This window comes from Chaetodon trifascialis, chromosome 4, assembly GCF_039877785.1.
Source record: "Chaetodon trifascialis isolate fChaTrf1 chromosome 4, fChaTrf1.hap1, whole genome shotgun sequence".
Classification (NCBI taxonomy): Eukaryota; Metazoa; Chordata; class Actinopteri; order Chaetodontiformes; family Chaetodontidae; genus Chaetodon; species Chaetodon trifascialis.
In genome coordinates, this window is record NC_092059.1 from 21,336,927 (window position 1) to 21,363,948 (window position 27,022).

Genomic DNA, 27,022 nt, shown 5'->3' on the forward strand with positions numbered 1-27,022 from the left:
TTACAAATTGTTGTTGTATTTATGTGTTTTTACTATTCAGTATTTATTTAATATTTATTAAATTGTGTTTTACATGAATTAAGAATTAGAATTACATTTCCCTCTAACATATGACCTGTTTGTTCAGGTGCTTGAGAAGATTTCTAGTTCTTTCATAACTTGATAGGCTGCGTAAGAGCACACATATCCTCCCAGGTTCAAGAGAGACAAGAAGTTACTGTAGCCTACATGATTACTGTGTCAGACATCAAACTTCCCATCGTGTTGAAGGTTGTCTGGTTAATGATGTCTAATGATGTACGTGACACGATGAGGTACAGGTACCTCCCACAGTAATACAGTAGTTCTAATACCTTTTCTGTCCTGCCATCCTTCAGAACCAAAAAAAAAAAAAATCCTGCATTTTTTTTATTCTGTCATTGATGATGATAGGGGAAGCAACTAATAAAAAAGTCAAGTTGAATTTAGTTTCAGTGAAATAGATGCCAGCACAAAGTATCAACGAACTTCTGATCATTTACTTCATATTATACAACATTGTTTTACTCAGGTATACAGGTATGTTCAGTATGTGGAGTGTAGGCTAAACCAGTCATTCCCAGAGAGTAAATTGTAACCCCCCAGGTGGATCACAGGAGATTTTATTGAGATTGCCAAATAGAATAATTTCTGCAAATTAAAGTTTATATCTGCAGTACATCTTTTATACAACATTTAAAATGCCTATTGTTTTCCTGATGAATGAAAAACGAGATGGCCTGTTAAGTCAGTCTAAATGGGTTTATTTCTCCAATTATTATGTATTATTTCTTTCCAATATAAATCAACATCTCTAAATAAAATGTTTTATTTAGGGTTACCCAGTACAGTGCCAGAGAGACATGGCAATAAGGCACGCCTCCTCTCCATCCGCCTGCGCATCCTGGCTCGTCTCGTCCGGATCCCCCTCCTCAGTTCGGCAGCCTCCTCCTCAGCTCCTTTGTACAGCAAACCGATAGTGATACCTGTCACAATCTGATCCATGTAGTTTTACTGTTTGTTTGTTGTTGTTGTTTTTTTTTTTTACCGTCAAAATATTCAGTATGAAAACTCAACTTTGCTCCACTATTAACTACTACAAAAACTACTAAATAACTCCACTACTACTACTACAACCTTCCACAAACGGTTTTCCCGCCACTGGCTCTTTATATATAGGCCACAAATCCGTGAAAATAATATTAATATTTTCTTTAATGAAAACCAAAAGATACAGGGTTGTGCTTTATATCATATTTCGTTTTATACATTAATGGTGAAAGTAACCGGAAGACGAGCTGAGATAGTGATACGTCATCAAGTACGCTGCCGCCCCAATTGCAGAATGACCGTCCTGCGTCCTCCCGTCCTGGAGAGACTGTTCTGAGTACGGTGTACTCCAAGGTTGAACTTGGGGTACTTGGTATTGAGAAACGAGTGTGTATTGCACCACTTGTGGATTTGTTAACATTTTTCTTGTTGTAAATCTACGCTTTCTCTTGGTATATCAAAAATACTTCGTCTTGCCTAGTTATTGGTGATATTTAACCAGGGAGTCGCAGTATTATTATGGCTAGTTATCATAAGATGCTAGCATACAGTCGTTCGCAAACCAACGGTGTTAACATGCTAGCTTGTCTTTCCGACTCTAAAGCAACGTTAGCTGGGGTGGTGTCACTGTAGGGCACTCGTTTACAGTACCTCATTTTCAGTCAAAATGAGAGTTACACAGTGAAATATGATGACAGCCACGTTGTCTCTGCAGGGGTGTATGACAAGTATCAGTTCAAAGCTGAGCATGATGAGCACGGAGCCTACCTTTTGCGTCCCCGGAAAAACCTTCGTCGCCGATCCCTGTCTTACCTTTGTCTTTCAATGGATCCTATTGGTCTGTCTTACTTCGTCTCCTAATTTCCTAGCAACGTCTGATTCGCTATCCTACTTTCAAATTCTCGCTCTGTCATTGGTCGGCCCCTTTGCGTCCGCGGAAAACCTTCGGCGCCGATCCCTGTCTGATTTGCTGTCTTACTTTCAAATTCTCGCTCTTTCATTGGTCGCCGACATGCGCCGGAGTCTAGCGTCTCCGGCCTTGACCTAAGGGACCGCAACTCCGGACATTTTACACATCTTTACTGGAGAAACGGGTGAGTTTTGATAACTGTCTGCACAACAATTGCACGAACATTAGCATAAAATGAATGGCGACAGACGGTCATTGGTAAGGCTGACTGTGTGCAACAGTGGCGCCGATTAAATGAATGGCGACAGTGGTTTCCGCGGTAATGCTAAATGCCGTTTTTATTTGGCACGAAGTTATTTTTGTCCCTTTTTTGTCATTTGTATTGATCTGTTAATTAATACATGTCATAATTACATTGTCTCACTGGTTATTGTGTGCGTACAGTGGTTCGGCCCACTGTACTGTTCATACCGAAGCAGACAAACATGTATTTGGGCTTATTGACAGCGTTTCCGTACGGTCAAATGTGCTGTTTGTGTGCAGCAGCACAATGACAAGTTAGTCAGATTAAAGTTTTTCGCACTCGTTTTGGCTCAATTCTCAAATAAGAATTACTTTTTTCAAAACATTAAGTTAAAATCTCTGAACAACTAGCTTGGTGTTCTCAACAGATTGTCATTTCTCATTCATTCAAAGAAATTGCACGTTTTGTATGCAAAAGATTGAGTACAATTGTCTACAAATTTGCACAATAACCACTTGCGTATGGCTTAAGTTAATTCTTAGTGACTCTCTTCACAACTTCTAAACATTTTTTCATCGTTTGAGCCATCACATGCAAAATGCTCCATTCAATTATCCAAACCCGTCAGACATACATGTGTGTTCCATAAATATCCATGACATGGAATGCTTGTGATGTCTGCTAAATTGCCGAATGACCTGCCTGAGAGTAATGGACTAGGAATCACAATCAAGTCTGGAAGCATATGGAATTTGCCCAAAGCACAATTTTGAACATGAAGGAACACCCGGAAGAGCAGCTACATGCTCGAGGAAGAGGAAGAGGCGTAAGAATGCGTGGTGGTAGGGGAGGACATAACAGAGGAAGAGGAAGAAGGCAAAGAGTAAGAGTTCCTGATGAAATCAGAGCCACACTTGACCATGTTGTAAACCATGGTCTTACAATGGGAGATGCTGGTCGGAGAGTAAATAGATGTAAATAGATCCACAGTGTCATCAATTGTGCAAACATTCTGGAGGGAAAACAGGTAAATATGTTCATGTTCTATACTGTTGTTACAGTGTTTATTCAAAACAATACAGCACAGTACAATTGCATACAATATACTATGTAACATGATCTATATGTGAATTCTACATGTATAGGATTGCACAGCAACCTCATGCTGGTGGCAGAACAGCAGTATTTAGCCATCAGCAAGCACAAGAAATTTGCAACATGGTCATTGCCAACAGTTCCATTGGGTTAAGAGAGATCCAAACTTCAATCATTGATGACGACAATATCTTCGCAAATATCAATTCTGTCAGCCTTTTCACTATACACAGAGTTTTGAAAAGAAAACAAATGAGGGTGAAACAACTCTACAGGGTGCCATTTGAGAGGAATAGTGAGAGAGCTGCGATACTAGTATGTCCAGGTAAACCATTGGTGTGCACATGGTGTATTGTAGAGTGAGTTTTACTGTACTTCAATGATGCCTGTATCTTTTTGAAGTTGTGGATACCCATACAGTAAAAAGTGAAAACATTTCTACTTACTACTAAACAGTCACATTCTAGAATAGGCTATGTAAAACTAACTTTGTATTTGTTCTGTTTTATGATTTAGAGAATAATGGATCTGGAGGCACAAGAATCAACCCACATTCTTGTTTTTGTGGAAGAAGCTGGCTTCAGTCTATCCAAATGCAGGGGTGCACAGAGCCACAATTGGCATACCAGGCCAACGTAGTGGCAGTTTCACGTGGCGCTCACTTTCTATTTCTCATTTCACTTGTTGTGAAGAATCAAACACGAGACAACGAGATGGTGCAACTGAACGTGATACTGTTACATGATTGGCTATTAGCATGTCACTCTCACTGATCAGTGATTACTCCCTACATTGATAAGTTACCAGAGAGTGAGTGCCTTTGTTCATGCAACCAACCTTGCTTTGCAACTTCTGGTTTCTTCCAATGAAGGAAAAAAAATTATCAAGCCCTAGGTCAGAGTACAAATATACACAAGTGTGTTCAGTTTGAGGTGTGTGCGTGCGTGCATGTGTGTCTTCAGCTCATGCTTTCCATCCCTGTCTTTCCTGTCACAGGCACATCTGCCAATGTCCTCCACTTCCAGGTATACCTGCTGGATGGCCTGGTGAGGTGGAATGAAAGCCGGGTTAGGGTAGCAGTGGAGGTCAGCCAGGGGAAGACGCTGCTGTGCTCCAGTGGCAGCTCACCCAAGAGATCCTGGGTGTGATGCTGGTTGAAAATTACACCCAGCCTGGGGAGTACACAGGTAAGCTGTCAGGGAAGAGCTCATTTGTGCAGCCTGGCAGGCGACCACATGCCAAATTCAGTCATTGCATCTGTTTTTTTTGTACGTTTTGTTCAGGGGAGCTCATCAGGGTGGAGTACCTGTACTCCCAGACAGGCGCTGTGCTGCAGCAGGATCTCAGCCGGGATCCCAACGCTCCGGATGGGACAGACGGGGTGGAAGCCGAGTGCAGCGAAGGAGAGGACAACGACGACGACGACGAAGAGGGGTTCCAGGAGGAGCTGGCAGACATGAGGTCTGCCCATGAACTCAACAGTCTCCTCCGCTCCATGCAGCCTCAACCCACCGCCGCCTCCACTGTCGCTGCCACCTCGTCATCCCAGTCGGGCCCAGCCCCCAGTGGAGCCTGTGGAGGTTGAGGAGGAGGAGGAGGAGGAAGAGGTAAGTGTGTGCACTCCTCCTTCACAGGTGGCACAGTGGAGCAGTGGTAACACTGTTCTTCTCACAGCTAGAAGGTGCGATTCCCGCCTGGGGCACTGTCCTAGGATGCGTGTCCTCCACTATGCCTTTGGTGCCTGCTGCCCTTTAGGAAGGAAAGGGGGCCTTTCTGTGTGTGCCTTTCTCCCTGTGGTCACCTGGTATCCTCCACAAAAAAAAACCCCACCATCTGAACACCACCTGACCGAATGGTGACAAAAAGGAACTGGGTCCCCAGGCGCCGCTGTCAGCTGGCAGCCCACCGCTCCTGGTCTGCCGCTGAGGAAGGACTTACCAGGATGGGTCAAATGCAGAGGAACAGTTTCATCAAAAAGCATGGCATGTGCATATTGTGTGTTGTTGTTGTGTTCACCAATCTTCTTCTTCTTCTTCTTCTAAGACTTGACATTTCTGAACATCTCCCTGAGGAGCTGCTTTGTGTAATGGAGGCCTTCTTCCCTCCTTCTCCTCTTGTTGCAGGACATACATGGGCCAGATGGTCACAGAGGCAGTGTCTGGTCAGGGGCTACTTCAGGGCCGGCCGCTCCAGACGTGCCCACACGCCAGGCGTGGACAGTGTGAGGCGGTAAGTGTGGCGTGTGCGCTGACATGTCAGATGCATTCTTCTTTGTGTGAGCTGTGAGTCCCCCTCCTGACACAATCTGTTGCTTTTTGTTGCTCTGTGTAGTTTGAGATCGACAAGCCAGATTTCTTCCAGTCCTGATGCTCTCTGTCTCTGTGCGGTTCCTTCCTTGGGCAGGGCGCAGGTGCAGCACAGTGTTCCTAACACCAGCAGGATGGTGGAGGCCATATTTGTGGAGCTGTGCTGCATTCACTAAAAGGGCTGTACCATCGCTGGGGTCTGGGTCAACCACTGGCGGTCTGTCATGAGGAACTACAGTCAAATTCAAGACAATGTGTACAACTGCAAGGACCTCATGGCAGCCGCCCCCCTGCAGCTGTCAAACGCCGAACCCTCCTGCAGTGATAAGACTCTGTGTTTCATGTCATGTCATGCCATGACTGTAAGAATGTCAGCGGTGGACAGCGGATTTTTAACAGCGGGACATTGATCTGTCAATCCCCACCCACCAGGCACAACCGGAGGAGCAAGGCGATGCTGATGAGCAGCGCGTGCCTGAAGGTGCCGGGACCCAGCGCTGAGCAGACCACAGCAGAGCCGGTGCTGACAGCCAGGGCTCTGCTGAAGGAGCCTTTGCAGTCTGACCGGAGCCACAGCCTGGCAGAGGAAGCTCAGGGAGGCACAGCAGTGACGGGCCCAGGAGTTGGGTGCTCTCCTCAAACCTGGAGGAAGACCTTTGAGCACTTCCTGTGCAAGCGCTGTGGCCAGCCAAAGACCAAAGAGTTTGGCCACAGCTGCTACAGAGGAGAGCACTTCTGCTCCCAGGCCGAGGGCCACTCAGTGGAGGACTGGCTGTTAGAGAAAAGAGAGAAGGACCCCCAAAAGGTGAGTGATCTCATGTCGTGCTTCACGCATCAACTTGATATCATTGTGATAACGTGATTACTGTTGTGTGTTTCTGCTACATTTGGAGAGATCACCTGTTTCTGACAGCCATGTCTTACTCTGCAGACTCAAGCCACCACCCAGGCTGCCATCCTGCCTGTCCCTCAGCCCGTCCCACAGCCTGCCACACGGCTTGTCCCTCGGCCTGCCAGCAGGCACTAAGTGTTTCAAAAGAAGACTGCCTGGCAGGTACAAATAAAATATGTGTTATGGTGTGTGTGAATTTTATTTGGTTATGTCCTTTGGTGTAGTTGTCTGTGTATTTTTCTCTTTCTGTATCCGCAGTGGAGGTGTTGCCTGGTGGTGCTGCGAGCAGACGGCGCACCTTAGGCTGATTCCACTAATTCTCCCCGTATTTAAGCAGCGTGGCAGCATCACCTCGCGGCCAGATTGTCCAAGCATCTCACCTAGACTTTCCAGCCATTTCGTGCCTCTTAGGTCCTGCAAAAAGATTCAGTGATTTATTTATCACAACAATAGGCCTTATAAATAGTGTAAATATTGTTGCTTTGACTGTCCCAGCCATTGTGGACTAATGAGCTTTGGGCTCTTAAAATAAATCCAGGCCCCTGTGCCAAACTGTCAACTTTGTCTCTGGATGAATCTCCACATTCTGACATCACGATGATCACATGATAGCAAACAAAGCATTTGTACATTTTATTGTAAAAGAGGAAAACCTCTGAACCACTTGGTCATAGGTGAGAATGCTACTGTAGGTCTGTGTATATGTCTGTCTGCCTGCCTGACAGCCCCCTCCCAATCCACAGAGGTGACAACGATCACCCAGAGACAAAATGCGGAGAAGCAATGGTGATGGGTGTTGAAGGAATGCTGGTTGATAGGTGAGTGATCACAATTGTTCTGGAGGACATCAGCTATAAAGAAGCAGCCTGATGTCTGGACTTCTTCATTGTCACAGAGATCTGAAGCACAACCAACATCATCTTTTCTAAGGTTAGTGTTTGATGCCAGACTTTCTCTCAGTGTCACTGTGCTGTATTTTACTGTACACTCTGTCTGAAACTAAAAGTTGATTTTTGCTTGTGTCTCTTTCTTTCTGCGCAGGATGGAGCACGAAAAAGCAGGCCAAAAGTAGGCACCTGGAGAAGGAGGCTGGAACTGAACCGCTGCCCTCACTACCACCTCTGCCTCCACCTCCAGTGCGTCCACAGGACCGACCAGGTGCACAGTCTACAGGAGGAAGAAGAGGACGGGTCTGGGGGACGAACACCGCAGCAGTGGCTGGAGGAGCTCAGGCCCAAAGAGGTCAACATACCTTGAACGACCCTGTGGAGGATGAAGAAGAAGCAGCATGAGGAGGAGGAGGAGGGTGGCAGCGGTGGTGAGAAGCCAAAAAAGAGGAAGCCTCACAAGTTTAGGATCTGCCACCGCTGTGGTCAGCCAGCACTAAAGGACTATGGCCACAGCCAGCTCAGAAGTCCTCACAAAAAGGAGAGCTTTTGTGCTCTCTATGAGGTTAAGACCGTTGATCTGTGGCTGGCAGAGAGGAGACAAAAAGAGGAGGAGGAGGACAAGAAGGAGTGTGTGTGTCTGTCTCTGTGTGACTAAAAATGTTTGGGTAAGCCTTTTTTAACAAAGAAAATCAGTCATTGTGATTAAAACCTTTTTAAAACAGGAAAAGTCATTTGTTCATTCATTCATTTGTTGTTTGTGTATTTATTTATGTATTTATTTGCGTTCATTCAGTCAGTCACCAAACCAGTCAAACCAAGAGGTCCACAATAAACTAACACATTAAACAGGATTGCTATTGTTATAAAAAAAAATATATTACTGTATTAACTGCATTATGTATTGGTCCATCGTGACAAATTTACCTGTGTGAAGTGACACTGTTCCCGGACACTGATAGCAAAAGCAGCAGCAGATCTGGAAACATCAGACCGCAGTGAAGTCATGTGACCAATGGACTCAAAATCAGTGTGGGATGATAGTACTCCACTGGCTGCAGGAGATACACCTCTTGTTTTTACATTTTCAATCTCCAAATAATTATTATTAATTTTTTACATGGAGCTGCTTAGGAGCGAAAGTCTGTCAAATATCCAACTTAAAACTAACTTCACTGCGGTCAACAACCGCTCTGGTTGTGGATGTTACATCAACAGCTTCTTCCTTAAGTGACAATGTGTAAATACTACTGGTACATTTGTGGGTGAACTAAATATGCAAAGGTAGTTTTACATGTCAGTGTTAATAACACGGCGATTATCCTTTGCTGGACGGGTCGCTTTAAAAATAATGGTGCATAAATTAAGAGTATATCCACCTCTTCGGGCACCATTACACCACTGCTCACAAACATCATTTAACCACGTAGTTGTTACTGTTTATAGTGTCCGTGCACATATTAAACTTGTATGTAAGCACATTTTTTGATTTCTGATCTTTGTTCTGTTTTCATACCGGGTGCTTTTGTGTTATTGTTTCCTCATCTGCGTAATACAAACATTGCACATATTAACTGAGACCTTCTAGTGTTCTGCATTAGTTACTACCTCATATTCTCAGACTATGCCATTCTGTGTGAGTTAATAGTGTTTTACAAGCCATGCAGTTTTTCTCCACCTTCATCCCGTCCAGGGTTGGATTCTAAATATTCATAATATCTTGTTTTCCTAACTAAACAAACGGAAAAAACATCTGCCCCGTGTGAGGCTCGAACTCACGACCTTCAGATTATGAGACTGACGCGCTGCCTACTGCGCCAACGAGGCTGTGGTAACAGAGGGGAAATTACGTTTTATAAATCAGACTTCTGAAGGTTCCTGATGAATTTTTGGTCGGCCAAATTAGTAGTATTAAGTAACGCATCTAAATTTGCCATATGTATTTTCTCCAAAATTGAGAGACCGTGGCTTCATATCTCCATGGCAATGAGCATTGCTCACAGCAATTGAGGGCTGGGGACTGGTAAAAATGGCAGAGAGTCTTGCGAGGGGTTACAAGCATAGACATATACACGTGTATATGTCTATAGTTACAAGGATACTGGGGTGACACCCCCAGAGACCCTTTATGTGGACCACGACTGCTGTGGAAACTCTCACCAACACTGGATCTTTCTACGTTAGTTCCCACTCTGGACTCAATATGGCGTCCACAAGAGTGCACTCTTCAGCCCCGACACCATGAAAAGGACTTCCAGCTGCTGCTCAAAACAGCACTTCTCCATCTGCACCAACAGCACTGTCTGGGACTGCATCGCCTATAGCACCACCAACTGAGCCGTCTACATGTTTTACTGCATGTTGCCACGATGCAGTGAGTGAATGAGTGGTATGGTTTTGTTTAATTGTTAAAGGTGCAGTGATTTACATTAACACTTGAATCAATATCAAACGTTCGTACGTGTTGTCTTTTTGCTTTCATTTTCTCAAATTTAGCTTCCCAGCAAGACACACCAACACAGTGTAAAGAATGTGCTTGCAATTCATGTGTAAAGATAAAACATAGAAGTGCCCTAGTACAAAAGGGTATGCTTACATTATTTTCCTCATATTGTACACTGCTCATTCTGTCTGAAACGCTCATTTTAGTTGCAGTCCTTCGCAAGGCCTCAGCCTCACTCCACAGTGGTCCACTAACTTAACAGGTTCTTGAGCCTGTAACATTACTGGCCCTCATCAACGGAGTAAAGTTAAAATTCTACTTTCCAATTGTCATGGGCATCACATTTGCATTAGACATACAGTTAATCCACTGAGTCTTAACGTCCACAGTTGGTTTAAGCAGATGAAATATGACTTTCGAGTCACTTAGGTGGAGGGTGGTCACCGAGCTGGAGGTGGTACTGTGTTATGGGATGACGTAACCAAGCGTCACAAGAAAAGGCTGGGCTGTTCAGGTGCGGTGTTTTCTGTAGGAGAGGATAACTCCTTTTGATGTGAGCGTCTACCTTACCATAGACTGAAGAGAACTCCTCTTGGGCAAATTGAATGAATGTAAATCAAAATATGCACTTATTATTATCATTATTAATTACTTTTATTTTATCAGTACACAGATAACGCCAGCAGAATGTATTTCTTTTTTGGATGACATCATACTGTTATGTTTCCTTTCCTGCCACAAACGTATTTTCATTTTCCCCACGGACAGGGAACGCATCATGATACTTGCTGCGGCTCCTTTAACTCCAATCTCCCGCGTTCCAAGTTAAGCGGAAATAGAAAGCCTTCTTTTCTCTATTTAAGCGCGCCAACAAAGACTGTCGCTGGAGGTCTATCTGTACTTCATTCACGCCACACCAGACCGCCTGTTTTGTCTCTGTCCACCGGCTCTACTATCGTCCTGAAATAATGCCAGAGGAAGCGTCCACCGCATCGAGCTCTGGGAGGTAAGACAGCCTTGTAAATTCTCACTGTGTATCGTGCGCTGGGAAAACATAGCTAGCTAGGCTTTAGCTAGGTAACGTGGCTAATGTTGACGACCTTGCGTGGTTAGTAACGCTACTGGTTGCGTGACATCTCGGTTTCGCACACTTGCAGGAAATGACAGTGTCTATGATAGTAATCAGATGGATTAATTAACTGTACCTAGTGGTGCCGTCAGGCGCTGCTAACCAACATTACTATCACCCCCACCGGTAGGCTAATTGGCTAACAGTCGTACGGAGCTAACAACAGTAAGGCGTAGCGATTACCTTAAAATATGTGAGACAACAACAAAAGTTAGGTGTGTCGACTGTGGTTGTACTTCAGAATGAGGTCACGTAGCTGTTATTGGCATTGCCTGAACTGAAGTTTGAACTCCGTTGACTCTTGCAGTGCGGAGGAGAAGCCGTGCTCATCATCTTCAGCTGCTGCTGCTGCAGCAGACAGGTGAGCGTCCGTGCAGAAGACTCCGCTGCATCTGTTTACGTGATTACTTAACATTAACTGTGTATACATGTGTATTTTTTCCCCACATGCAGCTCTGTAGACACTATGGAGGAGGCAAAGAAACTGATTGGTACAGGGAACAGGCATCTAGTGATGGGGGATGTTGTTTCTGCTGTCAGTGTCTTCCAGGACGCCTGTGGCATGCTGTGAGTATCGGTGGGAAAAGCGCCGTCACTGATTCAACATGGAAAACTCTGTTCACTGTTAATATTGATGTTTTGTTTTTTATTAAGAACAGTTGGTGTCACTGACTTTCTTGTAATATGTTTTCACTCTCATCTCATCTGGATGTGTTCGTCAAGATATATGTGTGTGTGTGTGTGTGTGTGTGTGTGTGTGTGTGTGTGTGAGAGAGAGAAATGGAAACTGAAAGTGCCTTTACTGTTTCTTTTAGGCTTGTTAAATTTGGAGTAAGTCTGAAATGCATATTGAAATGAGTTTGAATCATACTTCAGTGTGTGGCTTGATCCTTTACACACTTGTGATGTCTGACTACCAGAGCTGCAAAGTACGGGGACACTGCAGATGAGTGTGGTGAGGCCTTCTTCCTATGTGGGAAGTCCCTACTGGAGCTTGCCAGGTTGGTTCACTTAATTGCTCACCTTGAAAACTTATACTGTATATTAGGTTGTTACTGTAAGGTGCATACTAAGTTGATTAATGTTGCATCACTTGTTAAATTGGAGTCAGAGAGTGACCGTTTTAGGATTCGACCCTCTTTTGCATCCCCTCATGTTTTCCTGATGGTCTTCCTTTTTGGGCTTTGGTTAGGATGGAGAATAGTGTCCTTGGTAATGCCCTGGAGGGAGTCCCAGAAGAATCTGAGGAAGAGGAGCAGCCGAACAACTCCAATATTGAGAGTGCCAACAATCTTGATGGTCAGTATCAAGTATTTTCCTATAATCACAAAGGATTTTTGGTTTTGGGAACATAGAAAATTGTAGAAAATTACCTTGTTTGGTGTAATTTTGTTTTATTCTGTTTCCCTACAAGGAGAAATCAATGAAATGGTTAAGTTCCAGTTTGGCAGGTCAAGTCAGTTGTGTATGTGTACAGCCCCAAATTTGTCTTGTGTGCTTTCAAATATAACATGTTTTCTTAAATCATAGCTCTAGCATGAGATTCAGTAATCTTTCTGTCATAGAAAAATTGATCTTGGTATTTTAAAACTGTACTGTCTAATGTGAAACTGTTTTTCACGTGCCGCTTTGGTGCAGAAAAAACTAGAGATGAGCTACGAAAGCAGGTGTATGACGCAATGGCAGAGGAGGAAAAGACTGAGGCGGGCAAGCCGAAGTCTGAGGATGGAAAGGGTAGCACTGAGGAGAAAAAGGAAAATGGTGTCTCAGAGTGTCCAGTCAAACATGATGAGGCCGGATCAGAGGAACCCTTATGTTCCCCTTTGAGTGGGAAAGAAAAGAGTTCAGTCCAGGAAACCAAAGTGAATGGTGTTGAGAAGAGCCCAGTTGCTCCTGTGAACGGTGCCGGAGAAAGTCTGACTCCTGGAGAAGAAGCTGTGCTAAAAGAGGGAGACTCAAAAGAGCAGAATGGAGGCAAGACTGGGGCAAAGGCAGAGGAAGGAAAAGAGGAAGAATCCAAGCCAGAGGCTGAACAGGATGAGAAGGAACCAGAGGGCAGTAAATCTTTGGATGGAGAGCATGGTTTGTGTGGATGGGTGGAGCACACACTTGGTATTTCTTGTAATAAAAGGGGCCACATTAACGGGTGTTACAAAATGTGGAGGGAATCACACCGGAGCAGGAGTACTCTGCACTTTAGGGGGAACATTTTAGTTTTCCTTTTAGCACATTTACCTTCAGTCACCCTGTAGATAAATGAAACATAGCCCTATATAATTGGCCTCCTATTGCTTCAGCAGATGATGATGACGACGATGATGACGAAGATGATGATGATGATGATGAGGATGGAGAGCGAAATGGACAGGATCAAGTGAGTTGCCATCCATACAAGTCTCTTTGACACTGCTGAATGTTTAGATGTTTGACGTATGCCTTCCCCACCTTAAGGAAGAGGACGAGGTTGGGAACTTGCAGTTGGCGTGGGAGATGCTGGAGGTCGCTAAAGTCATTTACAAAAGGTCAGTGCAACGCTGCAAGATGAAGTTAATGCTGAACTAAGATCTAAATCAAGAACTAGAACTAAATCAAGTCCATTGAAGAGGAAAGACTTATGCAGAACGCAAGTTCAGACAGGTCACTTAAAGCCTGGTCACCTTATACAAATCCAGACTTTGTTAGTCAGGACCCTGCCTGAGAATGTTAGACGATATGAGGTAAAGCTTTGTCGCAGTTCATTTCTTATTCGACCCCACAGGAAAGAAGGCAAAGATGACCAGCTGATGGCAGCCCAGACATATCTGAAACTAGGGGAAGTCAGTGCTGAATCAGGTAGGTTTCTTGTTTAAATTTTTTTTTTCTATTCCAATCTTGCTAACAAAGTATTTTTCACCAGGTTGTCCACATTCATGAAGCCTGAATGAAATTATTGTCTTTTCCTCAGTTCTTAATTCTCCTTCACATCTTGATCTTGTGTTTTCCATCAAGGTCGTGGAAAAGACCAGGTTCATTTGTTGCTGAAGTGGCCCGTGATACCACTACTGTTTTGTATGCTACAGTTAGGGGTGGGAATTGATAAGAATTTAACGATTCTGATTCCATTATCGATTTTGCTTATCGATCCAATTCCTTATCGATTCTCTTATCTATTCTCATTGGGTGAGGAAATAAGAGTACAAATGGGTTTGTTTGCATTAACTGTCTTTTATATTTTCATCTCTGCACAGAAAATATAACATACAGTATGCACAAATGATGTGTGACGTAACGTCAGAACAAGCAGAACTACACTGGTTAAAAAAACAGCATGCAACTCTGACAGAACTCAAATTTCTCACTTTCATTTGAACAGACATGCCAGATAAAACGCAATGAATTAACCTACCGATATTCAGGGGCATCTACAGTGTCAAAAAGGTGCAAACCTTTCACCACAAATCTAGTGACTGCTCTGTGACATTCCTAATCCTCGTCTCGGTCATTTTACTCTTCCCTGCTTCAGTGAAAGGAGTGGATAGAGGTGCGCGAGACCTGCCGGTGCCCGCTGCAGCCTCTGAGCCAGCCTGACTCTGGCAGTCATCGTCATCTAAATTTGATGGAAGGACATGGAGATGATTCATATGGCGAAAGCAGTTTACACTGTGAAATGGCGCTAACCTTAACACAACAGACACGGCTTGTAAGAGTTCAACATTACCTTCGCCACTAGTAACAGATGACGCGTTGGTGTTTGCTCTGCCGCTAGATTCACAAGCGTCGCTACGTAGCGTATCAAACACGTGACATTCCTGCAAATGAATTGCGTGCTGTGTGGACACATGTTTAAGCATGTTGGATGTTTTTCTCCCCTTTGAAGAAATGGAAACTTTTCGCATGAAATATAGCCATACTTTGGAGCGTTTCTGCCTCAACGCCATATTGGTGACATTCTAACCCAAAACAATGCAGCTTGCGTAACGTTATCGCGCATGTGCAAGACAGGCGGAACCGATAAGCAGAATCCTTAACCAGGCAGGCAGACGATTCCAAGGAATTGAGCTACTGGGAGCCGGTTCTCAAAAAGAACCGGTTCTCAATTCCCACCCCTAGCTACAGTTTAGCAGAGCTAAATGTGACTCCATGTGCTCCCTTCCCCAGGCAACTATCCCCAGGCGCTAGAAGACTTCCAGGAGTGTCTTGCCCTGCAGCTGAAGCACCTGCCTCCCCACAGTCGTCTGCTGGCCGAGACCCACTATCATGTCGCAACCACACTGTGCTACATGGATCAGTACAGCCAGGCCATTCAGCACTACAACAGCTCCATAAAAGTCATCGAGACCCGTCTGGGTAAGTTTTCAGTTGTGGACTCACCCCCCCCCCCCCACACACACTTTTCTTCCTCTTGAGTGCTGTCTCTTGAGATGAGCTTATATAAGACTTGCATATTATCACCTCTTTAAAACTCCTCTGCAGTTAAAGGGACTGCACCGATCCTGTTTTGTCATGTTTCGTATGCACCAATCAGTCATTGTCTGTGCATAGCCATGTTGCAGGAGGTGATTGCTGCAGCAGAGGGAGCAGATGGGGCAGCAGAAGAGAAGAATGAGATGGAGGAGCTGAAGCAGCTTCTGCCTGACATCAGGGAAAAGGTTGAAGATGCAAAGGAAAGCCAGAGAACAGCCAGCGCTGCCTCCCAGGCCATCCAGCAGACACTAGTGGGTACACAGGAGAACAAGGAGCATTATACACTCTGTTAAAGTGTATTTTTGTACATGTTGACTTTCAAGACTTGGTGTTTCAAGTCTAAAAATCCAGCTCAAGGTTATTTGGGTGTAATATAGATGTACAAAAGCTATCAAAATTGCAGCCTCAGCTCATGTGTAACTAACCTTTTGCAGGGTGGAGCCTCAACCTCATCTGCATTCCTGTGTGAAAATGGGGGCCCTTCGTCATCATCATCAGCAGCATTTGCAACGGCCAGCCAGGTAAGGACAACACAAGGGTGCACAACTCTTGCGCACCTTGTTGTCTAACATCAGCAATCAGCCTACAAAATGAATCAAAACAAACAAATCCAACTTCTGTTTCAGATCCCGGTTAAATCATCTGACAGCGCCTCGTCTTCCAAAGCAGCCTCAGACATCTCCCACCTTGTCAGGAAAAAGGTGAGGCCTACTAATGCCCTTTAGGCGGGCAGAATGGGGCCTTTTAATCATTGCTTAAGGAATGGCATCTGATCTGGAGCTATAATCACCTGCATATTGAAACTGGTCATTTTCCTCTCTCCGTGGTGAGGTCTGTGTGCTTGCCTGCATTGGTTGTTGGATGTTATGGCTTTCCGCAACTGTCGGTCTTGTGGTTGTGGTTTTTGGCTTATGATGTGACCTGTCGGTTCTCACTGTAGTTGTAGCATGTGCGTGTGCAGGTGATTGTGTTGTGGTGCTGCTTAATGCTATAAATTAAGCTTTGATATTTCGTGATATGTGTGCGTGACCCCGACGTATTAGTGACAGCTGCTTGGTGTCTGCATTAGGTTCCATTTTCCTCTTTCTAAATGTCAGCTCACAGCATATTTTATTTCCTGTTTTAAAGGTTGTTTGCATTGAATCCAGCTGTGTACAGAAGCGTTGAGTCGAGTCTTCTCTTCCCCTTCCCTTTGTCCTGGTTTGTCTCCACACAGAGGAAACCAGAGGAGGAGAGCCCAGTAAAGGACACTGATGCTAAACAAGCAAAACAGGAAGCCACAGTTAATGGCAGCGCTGACTCTAGTGCCAGCAACGGCAATGGAGTCCAGGAGGGAAAATCACAGGAGGCGAGTGATAGGCTTCTGTCTTACGTTTGCAGGACGGCACTCTGGAAAGATTGTGCTGTGACGACGCTACCCTGTTCAGATGGAAGGGATAGCCAAGCATACAGTAGTTAACTACTAGCATATGGTTTTTGGTGGAGCTCCAGTTGTGTCAAATTTCTCCTTGAAGTGGCTTTCTATCTGTGCACAAAAGCGAACATTACTGTTCAGTCACAGAGCTTCTAACTCAATAATGCTGCTGCTGTGGTTGAAGTTCAAAACAAATCGTCTGTTTGCAATGCTTGAAAAGTTCACATCTCTGTATAAATGTTGTCTTCCTCTAGTTCTTCAGATAAAATTGCAGCAGCGAGCGCTCTCAACAAGAGCCGTTCAAGACAAACCAGCAATCTGGAAACCTTTCCTCTTGAGAGCTCAGAGATGATATGCAGGCAAAGCGCAGTCTTTCCTGCAGTCTTAAACATTGTGTTTTCTTTATTCCCTGTAGCCTGCCAACCAGTCATCCTCTGTCAAGTCTTCAGCGTGACTGTTCCCGTCTCTCTCCTGATCTACAAAACCAGCACAGCATGCCTGTCCAGCCCTTTTCACCTTCAACACTTTTGTTTCTGTAAATAAGATCCATTTTCATAGATTTGTCTGTCCAGTTTTGTATACTTGTAGTAAAAAAATAAAAATAAAAAAAATTGCAGATGTAAGTTTGTATCACTGAATTCTTCAGACTCTCTGGGACCTGAACTTCACACAACTGACAATGAAAACATTCATGCCAATGTAGCAATTATTACTGAACTGAAAAAAGGTCATTTTGATTCATTTCAGTGGTTCCATGTCAAATGTGACTGTGGGGGCTTCCCGGCAGTATAGAAGACCATCTTTGGGTTTTGGATTGTTAGTTGGTTAAGCTCGCCAGGAGAAGCTCTGGGAGCATGTGAAAGGCATTTTTCAGTATTCCCTGACATTTCATACACTGGTTAAAAACGGATCATTTTCATTCTTTAATCGTCAGTTGCAGCTGTAAATGAGTTTTTAGCAAACCCAAGGCACTTCTGTCAAAATGTCCAGTTTAATTTTAGCACTGGACATTGATAAAATCATCTGCTTGTTTCCAATAGGCTTCTACTGTAGATACCTGCAACCAAAAGGAAAGTACAAATGCTTTTAATGTGTGTGGGAGCGTTGAATCCTCACTCTCACTTTCACAGTAATCAAAGTTTACATCCTGATTGTGGAGATGGTTTCACTTCTGACTGGCTTCCTCTGTGGGTGGAGGTTCTTGGTGATCAGTGAAGGGCAAAAGGGACGAGAGCTGCCGCCGTGGAGCTGAAACTGGCTGAGCTGCGTTTCCATGGACCGTCACAGGATGTGAGGACACCTGTAATGAGGCACAAGGTACTTCAACATCACCACATTTAAGCATGTTTACATAAAAAGAAGGCAGATAAAATGCATTCACCTCCAATGAAAAAACAAAATGTTATCAGGCTTTTCAGTGTTCTACAGTGTAAAATTCTCATCCTAAATTGGTTTGGAGCTCACATCGACAGCTCTGCACAGTAGTACGTTACATGCCATGTATTAAATTGCCAGTATTGACAATTACAACCTTAAGATAAGCATTGTTATTGATGAGGTCTCTCACAAATGGTTTAAAGTTAGGCCAGGGGATGCTGAGTTTAGAGCCTTGTGTAACCAACACAATATTTTTGTTATTTAATAGTCTTTGAACTTTTACTGATACACCTTCAGGCCGTGAGCAACATCCTACCATAGCTGGATATTTATAGTGACTGTTGCTGGTTGGGTCAGGCTTTGCCAGCGTCTGGGCGTCTCCATCTCGTCCATTGACCAAACGCACACACAGCTCCATGCTGCCCACCTGAAGTTTACACAAACACAAAGTCAGGTGTGGACTGTGCTGCCCTGCTTCACCCTTGACGCGAAATAAATAGAACATCTGATAGACTTTATGTAGAAAGCGCTGCGTACAGGTGTCTGATAAACATGACTTTGGCTGTTTATACCTGGGGAACAGAGTTCAGCTGAACAAGGCTGAGGGAGGGTCTAACTGGCAGACTGCGCACTGGCACCCTCAAGTGGCCACTACGGAGCTGTTGATGGAGAGAAAACGTTGACATGCTGTGGCACACACTTTAAGCCAGAGTATTTGGTAATGGGTGAGACATATGGGCGAAGTGTTCCTCTAAGCAAAGCTGGCAGACGGAGGTTTTAGACTTGCATGATAATCACTGATAGATTAAATGCTAAACCTTACCAGATGGTGTGATTAGTTTATCCAGTACCTCTGCATGTAATGAAATTGAAATGAATACAATTTCAGTAAAGATACTATTTAGACGCACATCTTTGAGACACCACTGGTTTTTGATTAGTAAACATCAGCATATATGAACTGAGCTGAGGCCTGAGGCCGTGTCATCTCCTTTTACTGTAGAACTCTACAGTCAACAGATATAAACACCCATAACACCATTACAGCAGCATCACAGATAAGTATATAATTCATTTTTAGAATAGCGTGTGATATATAAGCTTTCATACCTGGTTGTATTGGTCAAAGAGGTCCATTCGTGTCCAGCCGCAGGACGCCAGTTTGAAGACCTCGTGGCCATGAGCATCCAGATCTGTTGCTGCCTGCACCTCCACCACTAGAGAGAGGGAGGGTGACGGCTGGATCCTGCAGGGACAAAGGTTTACTTACATGTACATTTTTAGATTTTTTTTTTCTTGGGGGGGGATCTACAATTTCTTCTTCTCAGGAAAGTAAACCGTATTGAATGTTTCTACCCCTTGAAATAATAGTGTATCAAGCCTAGTTTGAAGTCTTTGAGGTCACTCCAAAAAGAAGTCTTTCTCCTACCTGGAGACAGGCTGTTTGACTGACAGGAGGGCATAGTTTCTAGGGGTGAGGCTGTGGGTGTAAGGCGGGGACTCTCCCAGCAGGCACCGGACAGGAGGCAGCGGAGTCGGTGGTCCCACCTCCTGACCTTCTGAGTAGAGAGCTGCCACCAGGCGCAGCGCCCCCAGAGAAGCATCAGCTCCCAGCACCAGGTCGTAGAAAATCACAAACCCAGCTCTGAAACGCCACAGGATGGTTTTCACTCAATTTCATTTCAAGAAAGCCGAGTGGGTTTAAACATTGACACGTCAGATTTGTGTGATTTGCAGTTTGTTGCTACTTCAATGTGCCTGTTGGCTATTTGAGAGGATTTAATTATGCAAATAAGTGCATGATTTGAGCTCGGTGTGGAGCTGAACTGAAATTTAATTCAGACAATGTAATGGCCTGATATTCTGTGGATGGTGTAGAGGATTAGACTAACACAGGATCGTAGGGGGCTGGACCCAGAGAGTCCAACACACATCTTCCCAGCGGAGAGGAGACGGATCTGGTGTGGAGCTGAGGGACACATGGAAGAATCTGAATCAATTCCACAGGAAAATACTGTGCAGGAATTAGGACTCATCACAATTTAAGGCAGCTGTTATATTAGTAGCAGCTTAAACTCAAAAGTGTCTTGTTGGACAGCCATGTAAATGTTGGACCTCAACTGTAAATGAAGTACCGGTGAAAGAAGTGCATGAATGTGAGTCTTTGCTTGGAGTGGGAGTAGAGGAGGAGGAGGAGGTGGAGGAGGTGGAGGAGGCTGTCTCCTGAGCCTGGGAGCTTCTTTGCTTCTCTCCATCTCTGCCAGTAAACTGGAAATCTGCAGGAGGTGCTCCCTCTGAATCAGCTCGAGCTCGGCGCTTACTGCTGCTAGAGAAAAACACAAGCGCAAGATATCCACTGTGAGGCGACCGCCCCAAACCTGTGTGCACCGGTGGACGAGGTATTCGCTGAAAATACTTCACTGCAAGTGAAAGTCCTGCATTCAAAACCCTCCTTCAGTGAAAGTATGTTGGTATTATCAGCAAAATGTACTTAAAGTATGAAAAGTCAAAGTACTTACTGTGCAGTACAATGGTCCCTGTCAGTGTTTTATTGTTATATCTGATGTTTTTGGATTAATATTATTGATATAACTGCTGCATACTGCTGTAGATGTTTACAGTTGAGCTAATTGAACCACTTTCTATACTACTGATTAGCTTAATCTACAGTCCTGCATCGTATTCTATAAGACCACCATCTGTGTGCAGAGCTGCTGTCCTGTGAGAACTATATATCTCCCAATGGTCAACTTTTCATGAACTCAGAAAAACAGCCTGTTTTCAGCTTTGTGATGATGCATTTTCCAGCTAATCCAAGAGGGGTTTTGAATAGTTCCTTTAGCTTAAGAAGTAGGAGAATGTTCCCAACCCATACGGTAAGAATTCAAAATCACCAACGACTTACTAGTCAGATAAATCAGAAAAGTACAATAAAAATTAAAAAAACAGTACAATATTTGCCTGTAATATGTTGTGGAGTAGTATGTAGTTGCATAAAATGGAAAAGTATACATACATAGTATAAAGTTTACTCAAAGTATAAGAACCTTGAATTTGGAGTCAAATTCAGTTCTTAAGTAAATGAACAAAATGTAAAACATACTTAATGTCACATCCCAACACTGCCTGTGTGATTGGTGCCAGTGACAATGTTGTGTTCAGTGGCTTTCACACATTTAGTCTAAATCAAAAAATCACGGCACAACACACAAGCAACATGTTACACAATTAATAATAATCACGGTTGCAAGGTGTAAAGATACTTCAGTGATGGCTCTATAACACTGCGGGTTGATTCTGTGTTTCACTTCTCACTTCCTCGTTCTATTACAGGCCTAAAATGTTTTACTGACTAATTTTTATGTTGGCAACACAATGCAGCTGCATGGGATTTGGACAGTACTGGTAAATTTGAGCTAATTCCAGACAGCTAACAACAGTTACTCTTAAACGAAAGAGACCATTGTCTTTTATTTGTCACAGCTCTCCAACCTTCATAACTGTGGTGTCGCCCCCTGGCCAGCTGGAGGCTGAGGATCTCCTCCTCCAGTCTCTGGTTCTCCTGCTCCACAGCCAGCAGCTCCCTGCTCAGACCCCGCTGAGGAGGAGGCTTCACCTCTGGACACAAGAGCAACAGTGATGTGGCTCAGGGCCAAAAGGTAATTTACCCTCAGTTTCATTCTTTTTTTTTTGCCCTGAGAGACAATACATAACTCTATAACTGTTCATTTGAAAAGAAATGTTGGACTGCAATCTAATAGCTATGGACTTTGTTGAGGAAATCAGTTTTTAGAGTGGAAAAATGAAGCTGAGTAAAGTTAACAAAGGCTCCACTGAGCACAGCTGTGTTGACAGAGAGTTATACTGTGACAGGCAGGACATATTTACTGTTCAGCGTCACTCTGAGTCTTACTCTTGCCGGCTGCCGCTGCTTGGTTCTTCTCCCGGCTTTGGGCTTCTGCCTGCAGGTCAGTCATTCGTGCCACAATAGCTGGATCAGACCCACCTGACTGCATGTATGCCTGCCGCAGGGCTCTGCAAAAAAGAGACCTGATTTACCTTCATGCAACCAGGCAGCTCAGTACAACAAAGTCACATTCACATGTAAGCAACCTGATTTTCTTAGGGGCAACCAGACAAAGGGGGAAAGAAATCTGCACTCCATCTCGTTTTACCTTCTAAATGAGCGTTTTTCAAATAAATGACTCTTGAAAGATGTACTTTATCTGAGTAGAGAGAGGGCCGTCTGCACAAGAAATGAGCTCGTAGCTGTCATGATGCATCTTTTTATTCTCGTGTGGATCTGGCTGATCAGCAGGTACTGAGGCCTCTCGCACACTGAAAAGGAAAAGAAAACGCAGTCGATCATTTAAATTAGATCATATTGTGGCATCTATGGAAAGTTTCCCAGCCATACAATAGGAAATTCAATCTCTTCTACCACAATTGTTGCACTGAGGAACTACCCAGGCATAATGAAATACATAATTGATGCTCTGAGTCATCCGGCAGCTCGAAAAAGAAAAATTTCACTACATTAATCTTGGAGGCAGAGCACCACAGAAGCAGTCATTTCTTTTTGCATGCATCTGTGCCGACATAATTTACCCTAACAAACACACATTAGATAAACTCTCTGTATCTGTGCCTGCTCTGGCAGCACATCATGGCCACAGACTGAAAAGTTTCAGGGTTGATCCCAGTTCAACAGCCAGTGCTGATCTGTCAGCAGTCAGTGATTGCCTATAACAGCTGGGAACATCACTCAAACTTGAGTAAATAGCACATTTGATGTGGACTATTTTTGGCCGTGGCAGTAAAAAAAATGCCACATTCATGGTAAGGAGGTCCATGGGACAAAGGAATAAGATAAATCAGGCATCAATCATAATAATAAAAATCCAATAATATCATATGCAAATATAAAACCGGAAGATACTGAAAGTGGTCATTCTGCATCATGAGTACTTTTTGAATTTTAGTTTCTATTTACTGCTAATACTTCTGCACTTGTTCTTAAGAAATGAACACAGCAGTAATTTCACATTGTAGTATCAGTACTTTTACTTGAGTAAAGGATATCAGCTCTTGATGAGAACACCTAAAAGCCTGACATATAAGACATTAGTACACATACATACTTGTAATGTGCATATTTACTGTACAATGTGGAGATGTTCAACGAGTTGTTGCAGCGTCTCCTCGTTTCTCTCCTCTTGCTCTCTGAGTTCCATCAGCAGACTCTCCAGGTGAGTTGTGTTGCTTTGCTCAGACAGAACGCTTACCTGTTGGGCCAGCTCTGACACACACACACACACACACACACACACACACACACACACACACACACACACACACACAAAGGGTCTCAGAGCAACCTTTGACATCAACATTCAGTGTAAATTCAAAAGGAGGATATTTGAATTATAAGGTCTCAAGGGGTTTATTGCGTTTGCTCCTCACCGTCTCTCTGCTGCTCCAGCTGCTGGTTGTGAGCATGTATCAGTGCCAGCTGGCGCTCGTGGAGCGTCGCCATTTCCCTCATCTCCTTCAGTCTCTCACTGTGACCCAGCTGACGTCCACACGCCTGGGTTTATAAATTAATAGATTCATGCAAGAGCAGTGGCTCTTAAACATGTAACACCCTGGAGCAAAATTATTCATTTCTTTTATCTCCCTAAGACTCAGCATCATAAAAATGCACTCTTGTTTTATACCCATCTTCACCTGTGACCTGTGACTTATTCTGACACCACTGGCTGATGACTTAATGCATTAATGCGCACTTATAGCTCCTTGACATTCGTTAAAGTGCTCACCAAGTGGCACAGGCTGACAGGCTTACAAGAATAAGAGAGAAAGGGAAAAGACTTCCATGAGAAGAATCACTGACAGGTGAAACATGGAGCCCACCTCAGTATCTGTGGTCCTTTTTGACCAGCTTGTCAGATTTTCTTCAACGGACATCCTTAACTTGTGAAACTGAAAGTCAGAAACAGTTTTGTACTCCATGTTATACCTAAAATGTATCATTGACAAGATATGTTTAAAAAACTTGTGATTGTGTTTCAGATGTTTCACATCGCTGTAGTGCAGGACAGAAGAACTCTGGCTGCTTCACTTTCACCTCGTCTGTGAGATCCTGCAGAGCAGCACTCCCCGTCTGACTGGCTGCTGGTATGTCCTCCGCTCTTGCTGACTTCGGTTTGACATCAGCACTCCTCCACCTGGTCATGTTCCTGCGCTGACCTCTTAGCTGCACACACAAAGACACATGCAGCGTTTTTCCATTGCATCTGTTTCTGTGATGCAGATGCCTCATAAATCAGCTCTAGTCTCTGCTCTAGTAGACTGATGAAGATCCACCCATGAGCAAGATTCGCTTCTGTCATTGCTGTCTTGACCGGTGAAATACTGTGTACGATACTTTGTACGATATTTTGCGCAACAATAGTTTATACAAGATTTAAAGAGGCATACAAACACTGTAATTTGGTGATTTATTTTGCATTTCTCCTCAGTTTTTTACCCTAAATTTTCACAGCATTTCATGAAGATTGCAAGTGGATGCCAATACAACAACAATTCTCAACTTTATGGCTAGCTCATGGCTTAATATTATAAAGGCATTAATTAATGTATCATAAAGTTTCATCTGTGTGTACTGCAAGAATCATTGCATATCCAATGCATATTTTAGCCTCATTCACCAAATGTCACAGTTTGAAGTTAATCAGCTCCACTTCGATCACATAAATTGTCTTGTGGTTTCCTGCAAGAAAGGGTTATTCATCTAATCCACCTGCGCAGACCCTGCTCTCGTTTACTAGATCAGTATGACTTACTTACCTCGACAAGGTCAGGTGTTCTAGTCTGTTTAGGGTCAACACATCCAGGTTTGTCTCCTGTGAGAAGCTCAGAGCTGTGTCTCTGCACCTGAAGGTGTCCTGCGTCGCTCCTCGTGCAGAACAGTGCTTTGTGTTTCTCAAGCAGCCCAGTGGAGCGAAACATCATGTTACAGTCTCCACAGATCAATTCCCCCTCCATCTCTTGTTTATCAAGAGGGGAAGAAGTTAGCAAGAAGCTGAAATAATCGTAGGAATAGTATATATGATATATAATAGGAATTCTCCGAATAAAAAACACAAACTCCCCTCTTATTGTTTCATTTAAAGGTTGCCAAGCATGTTTGGTTTGTCTGTTACTACTGTATGAGTTACTGCTGGCTTCTTTGTTTGTCGGTAACCATGCCAGTGAGTTTGTTGTAGGTGTGTGGTGAGTTCTAAACATATCACCCAAATCCCCTGCGTGCTTTATGAGTAACATCATTTCATATTGTATCTGAACATGTCAAAAGTACTTTAACATGTTTCTACACCAAAGGCCATCACAGCTTTGAGAGTAAAACTGGCGGTAAAGAGCCGTGAGCTTCTGTCTGAGTCAAGCAGAGAAAAATGCTCTCAGGTTCTGCACTTCCTACTCCAACCTCATTAAGCTAACACAGGCCATATGTTTTATTCTATCCACCTGAATATTCATAACACGTCTTTTTTAAAATTCTCAGACTGCCTGATGTGTTCTCACCCTCGAGTGAGCACCCGGAGAGGCTGACTGCAGCTGTGCAGTGGAAGTCTGGCTCCAAAGCCTCAACAGCGGAGGCCCAGACCTCAGTGAGTATATTCACTCTGACAGCACAGTGCAAGATGCAGACAATCTGACTTTAATTCCCAAAAACCTGCAAGATAAAACTCACCAGATAATAGTCACCAGTGTTCTGGTCTAGTCTTGACTATGTTGAAATGTTCAGGCAAAACTCTCCTCAAATTTCCTCTCATCGTCTCATACACTGTATGTATGTATATGTATGTATGTATGTAATCCACATCATGTAGCAGAGGCTGGGGGGTGGGGGTTGGCTGACCAAGCATTAGCTACAATGCTAATGTTGGGTTTAACTTTTCTTAGACTTAGGTTTTGTATTGGTGCATTTTATTGAGAAGACAGATCGTGAATGCAGAGAAAGTTGAGGGAGTGATTCGGGACCATATAACCAGCAGCACGTTACTAGCTAACACAGCTCTGTGTTACTAGCTAACACAGCTCTGTGAAATGGTTACAGGTGTAATGTTAGCCTTCTTATGACATGCCACTGTACCCCTTTTTCTGCTGGTTCAAGCGCCTTTAATACACCATTAATTTGACTTGTGCCCACCCTGCATCAGAATTTCGTGTGACTTGAACAGTGACTTGCTTGACCTGAGCAATGACTTGACCCGCTTGACATGTGACTTACTCCCACCTCCATCACGTAGTATACACGGACTGTGCAATGGTTGGCTGTGGTCTGGCTGTAGAGTTTTTTTGTACAGGACTCTACAAGGACAGTCCCTAGTAGGCCAGCTCCTGTGAGAGGATTTCCTCACATCCAACTTTTTAGATGTGTTCAGATCCAGAGGGCAAACCTGTGTCTCCCTCATGCCATTCACTTCACAGAAGTATGACGGAGTCAGCTCATCGACACTGCAACATGCAAATGTGACACTCTGATATCTGATTTCACAAACTAAAACGTGGGCCTGTTTCTACTGAGGACAAAATCAACTCGGTTTTAAATGTAATTCTAGACATATTTGGCCAGCAAATATCAATTATCCTTTAAGGGTTCAACATGATAAGCACACATAATCACTGAACCATTCATCTGAACCTTCAAAACTTCCTTGTACCTCCTCAGTTATCTCCCTGACTCAGCCAGTGAAAATGTTGCCCCCTGCTGGCAGCCGTGTGAACAGTCAGTGTTTCGTTACACTCAGG

At 43.9% G+C, this 27,022-nt stretch overlaps 2 protein-coding genes and 1 non-coding gene across 5 annotated transcripts; 1 reads left to right on the plus strand and 2 right to left on the minus strand.

The window, feature by feature from the left end:
* Positions 1-9,156: 9,156 nt before the first annotated feature.
* trnam-cau (transfer RNA methionine (anticodon CAU)) lies at positions 9,157-9,229 on the minus strand. Its single transcript has one exon. It is a non-coding gene; the product is annotated as a tRNA-Met (tRNA).
* A 1,399-nt stretch (positions 9,230-10,628) lies between these two features.
* Positions 10,629-17,420, plus strand: LOC139329720 (histone-binding protein N1/N2-like). Of its 3 annotated transcripts, XM_070960100.1 has the most exons (15): positions 10,676-10,851; positions 11,282-11,335; positions 11,428-11,541; positions 11,895-11,975; positions 12,167-12,273; positions 12,613-13,032; positions 13,275-13,348; positions 13,426-13,496; positions 13,733-13,806; positions 15,112-15,300; positions 15,496-15,668; positions 15,852-15,938; positions 16,044-16,118; positions 16,634-16,765; positions 17,247-17,420. In XM_070960100.1, the coding sequence occupies exons 1-15, from the start codon at positions 10,814-10,816 to the stop codon at positions 17,283-17,285; spliced, it is 1,728 nt and encodes a 575-aa protein (XP_070816201.1). In that variant the 5' UTR covers positions 10,676-10,813; the 3' UTR covers positions 17,286-17,420. The 3 variants fall into 3 exon arrangements, with proteins under 3 accessions (XP_070816199.1, XP_070816200.1, XP_070816201.1); XM_070960098.1 differs by lacking the exon at positions 12,613-13,032 and having other exon boundaries at positions 10,629-10,851; XM_070960099.1 differs by lacking the exons at positions 12,613-13,032; positions 16,634-16,765 and having other exon boundaries at positions 10,629-10,851.
* Positions 17,421-17,971: 551 nt separating this feature from the next.
* LOC139330108 (coiled-coil domain-containing protein 17-like) lies at positions 17,972-25,257 on the minus strand. Its single transcript, XM_070960846.1, has 15 exons — positions 25,058-25,257; positions 24,336-24,464; positions 24,122-24,190; positions 23,672-23,795; positions 23,369-23,507; positions 22,430-22,558; positions 22,122-22,243; positions 21,701-21,826; positions 20,344-20,534; positions 20,101-20,177; positions 19,638-19,853; positions 19,319-19,454; positions 18,781-18,867; positions 18,525-18,635; positions 17,972-18,131 (listed from the first exon to the last, which is right to left on the minus strand). Exons 1-15 carry the CDS (start codon positions 25,253-25,255, stop codon positions 17,997-17,999), a joined length of 1,989 nt encoding a protein of 662 aa, XP_070816947.1. The 5' UTR covers positions 25,256-25,257; the 3' UTR covers positions 17,972-17,996.
* Between the last annotated feature and the right edge of the window lie 1,765 nt (positions 25,258-27,022).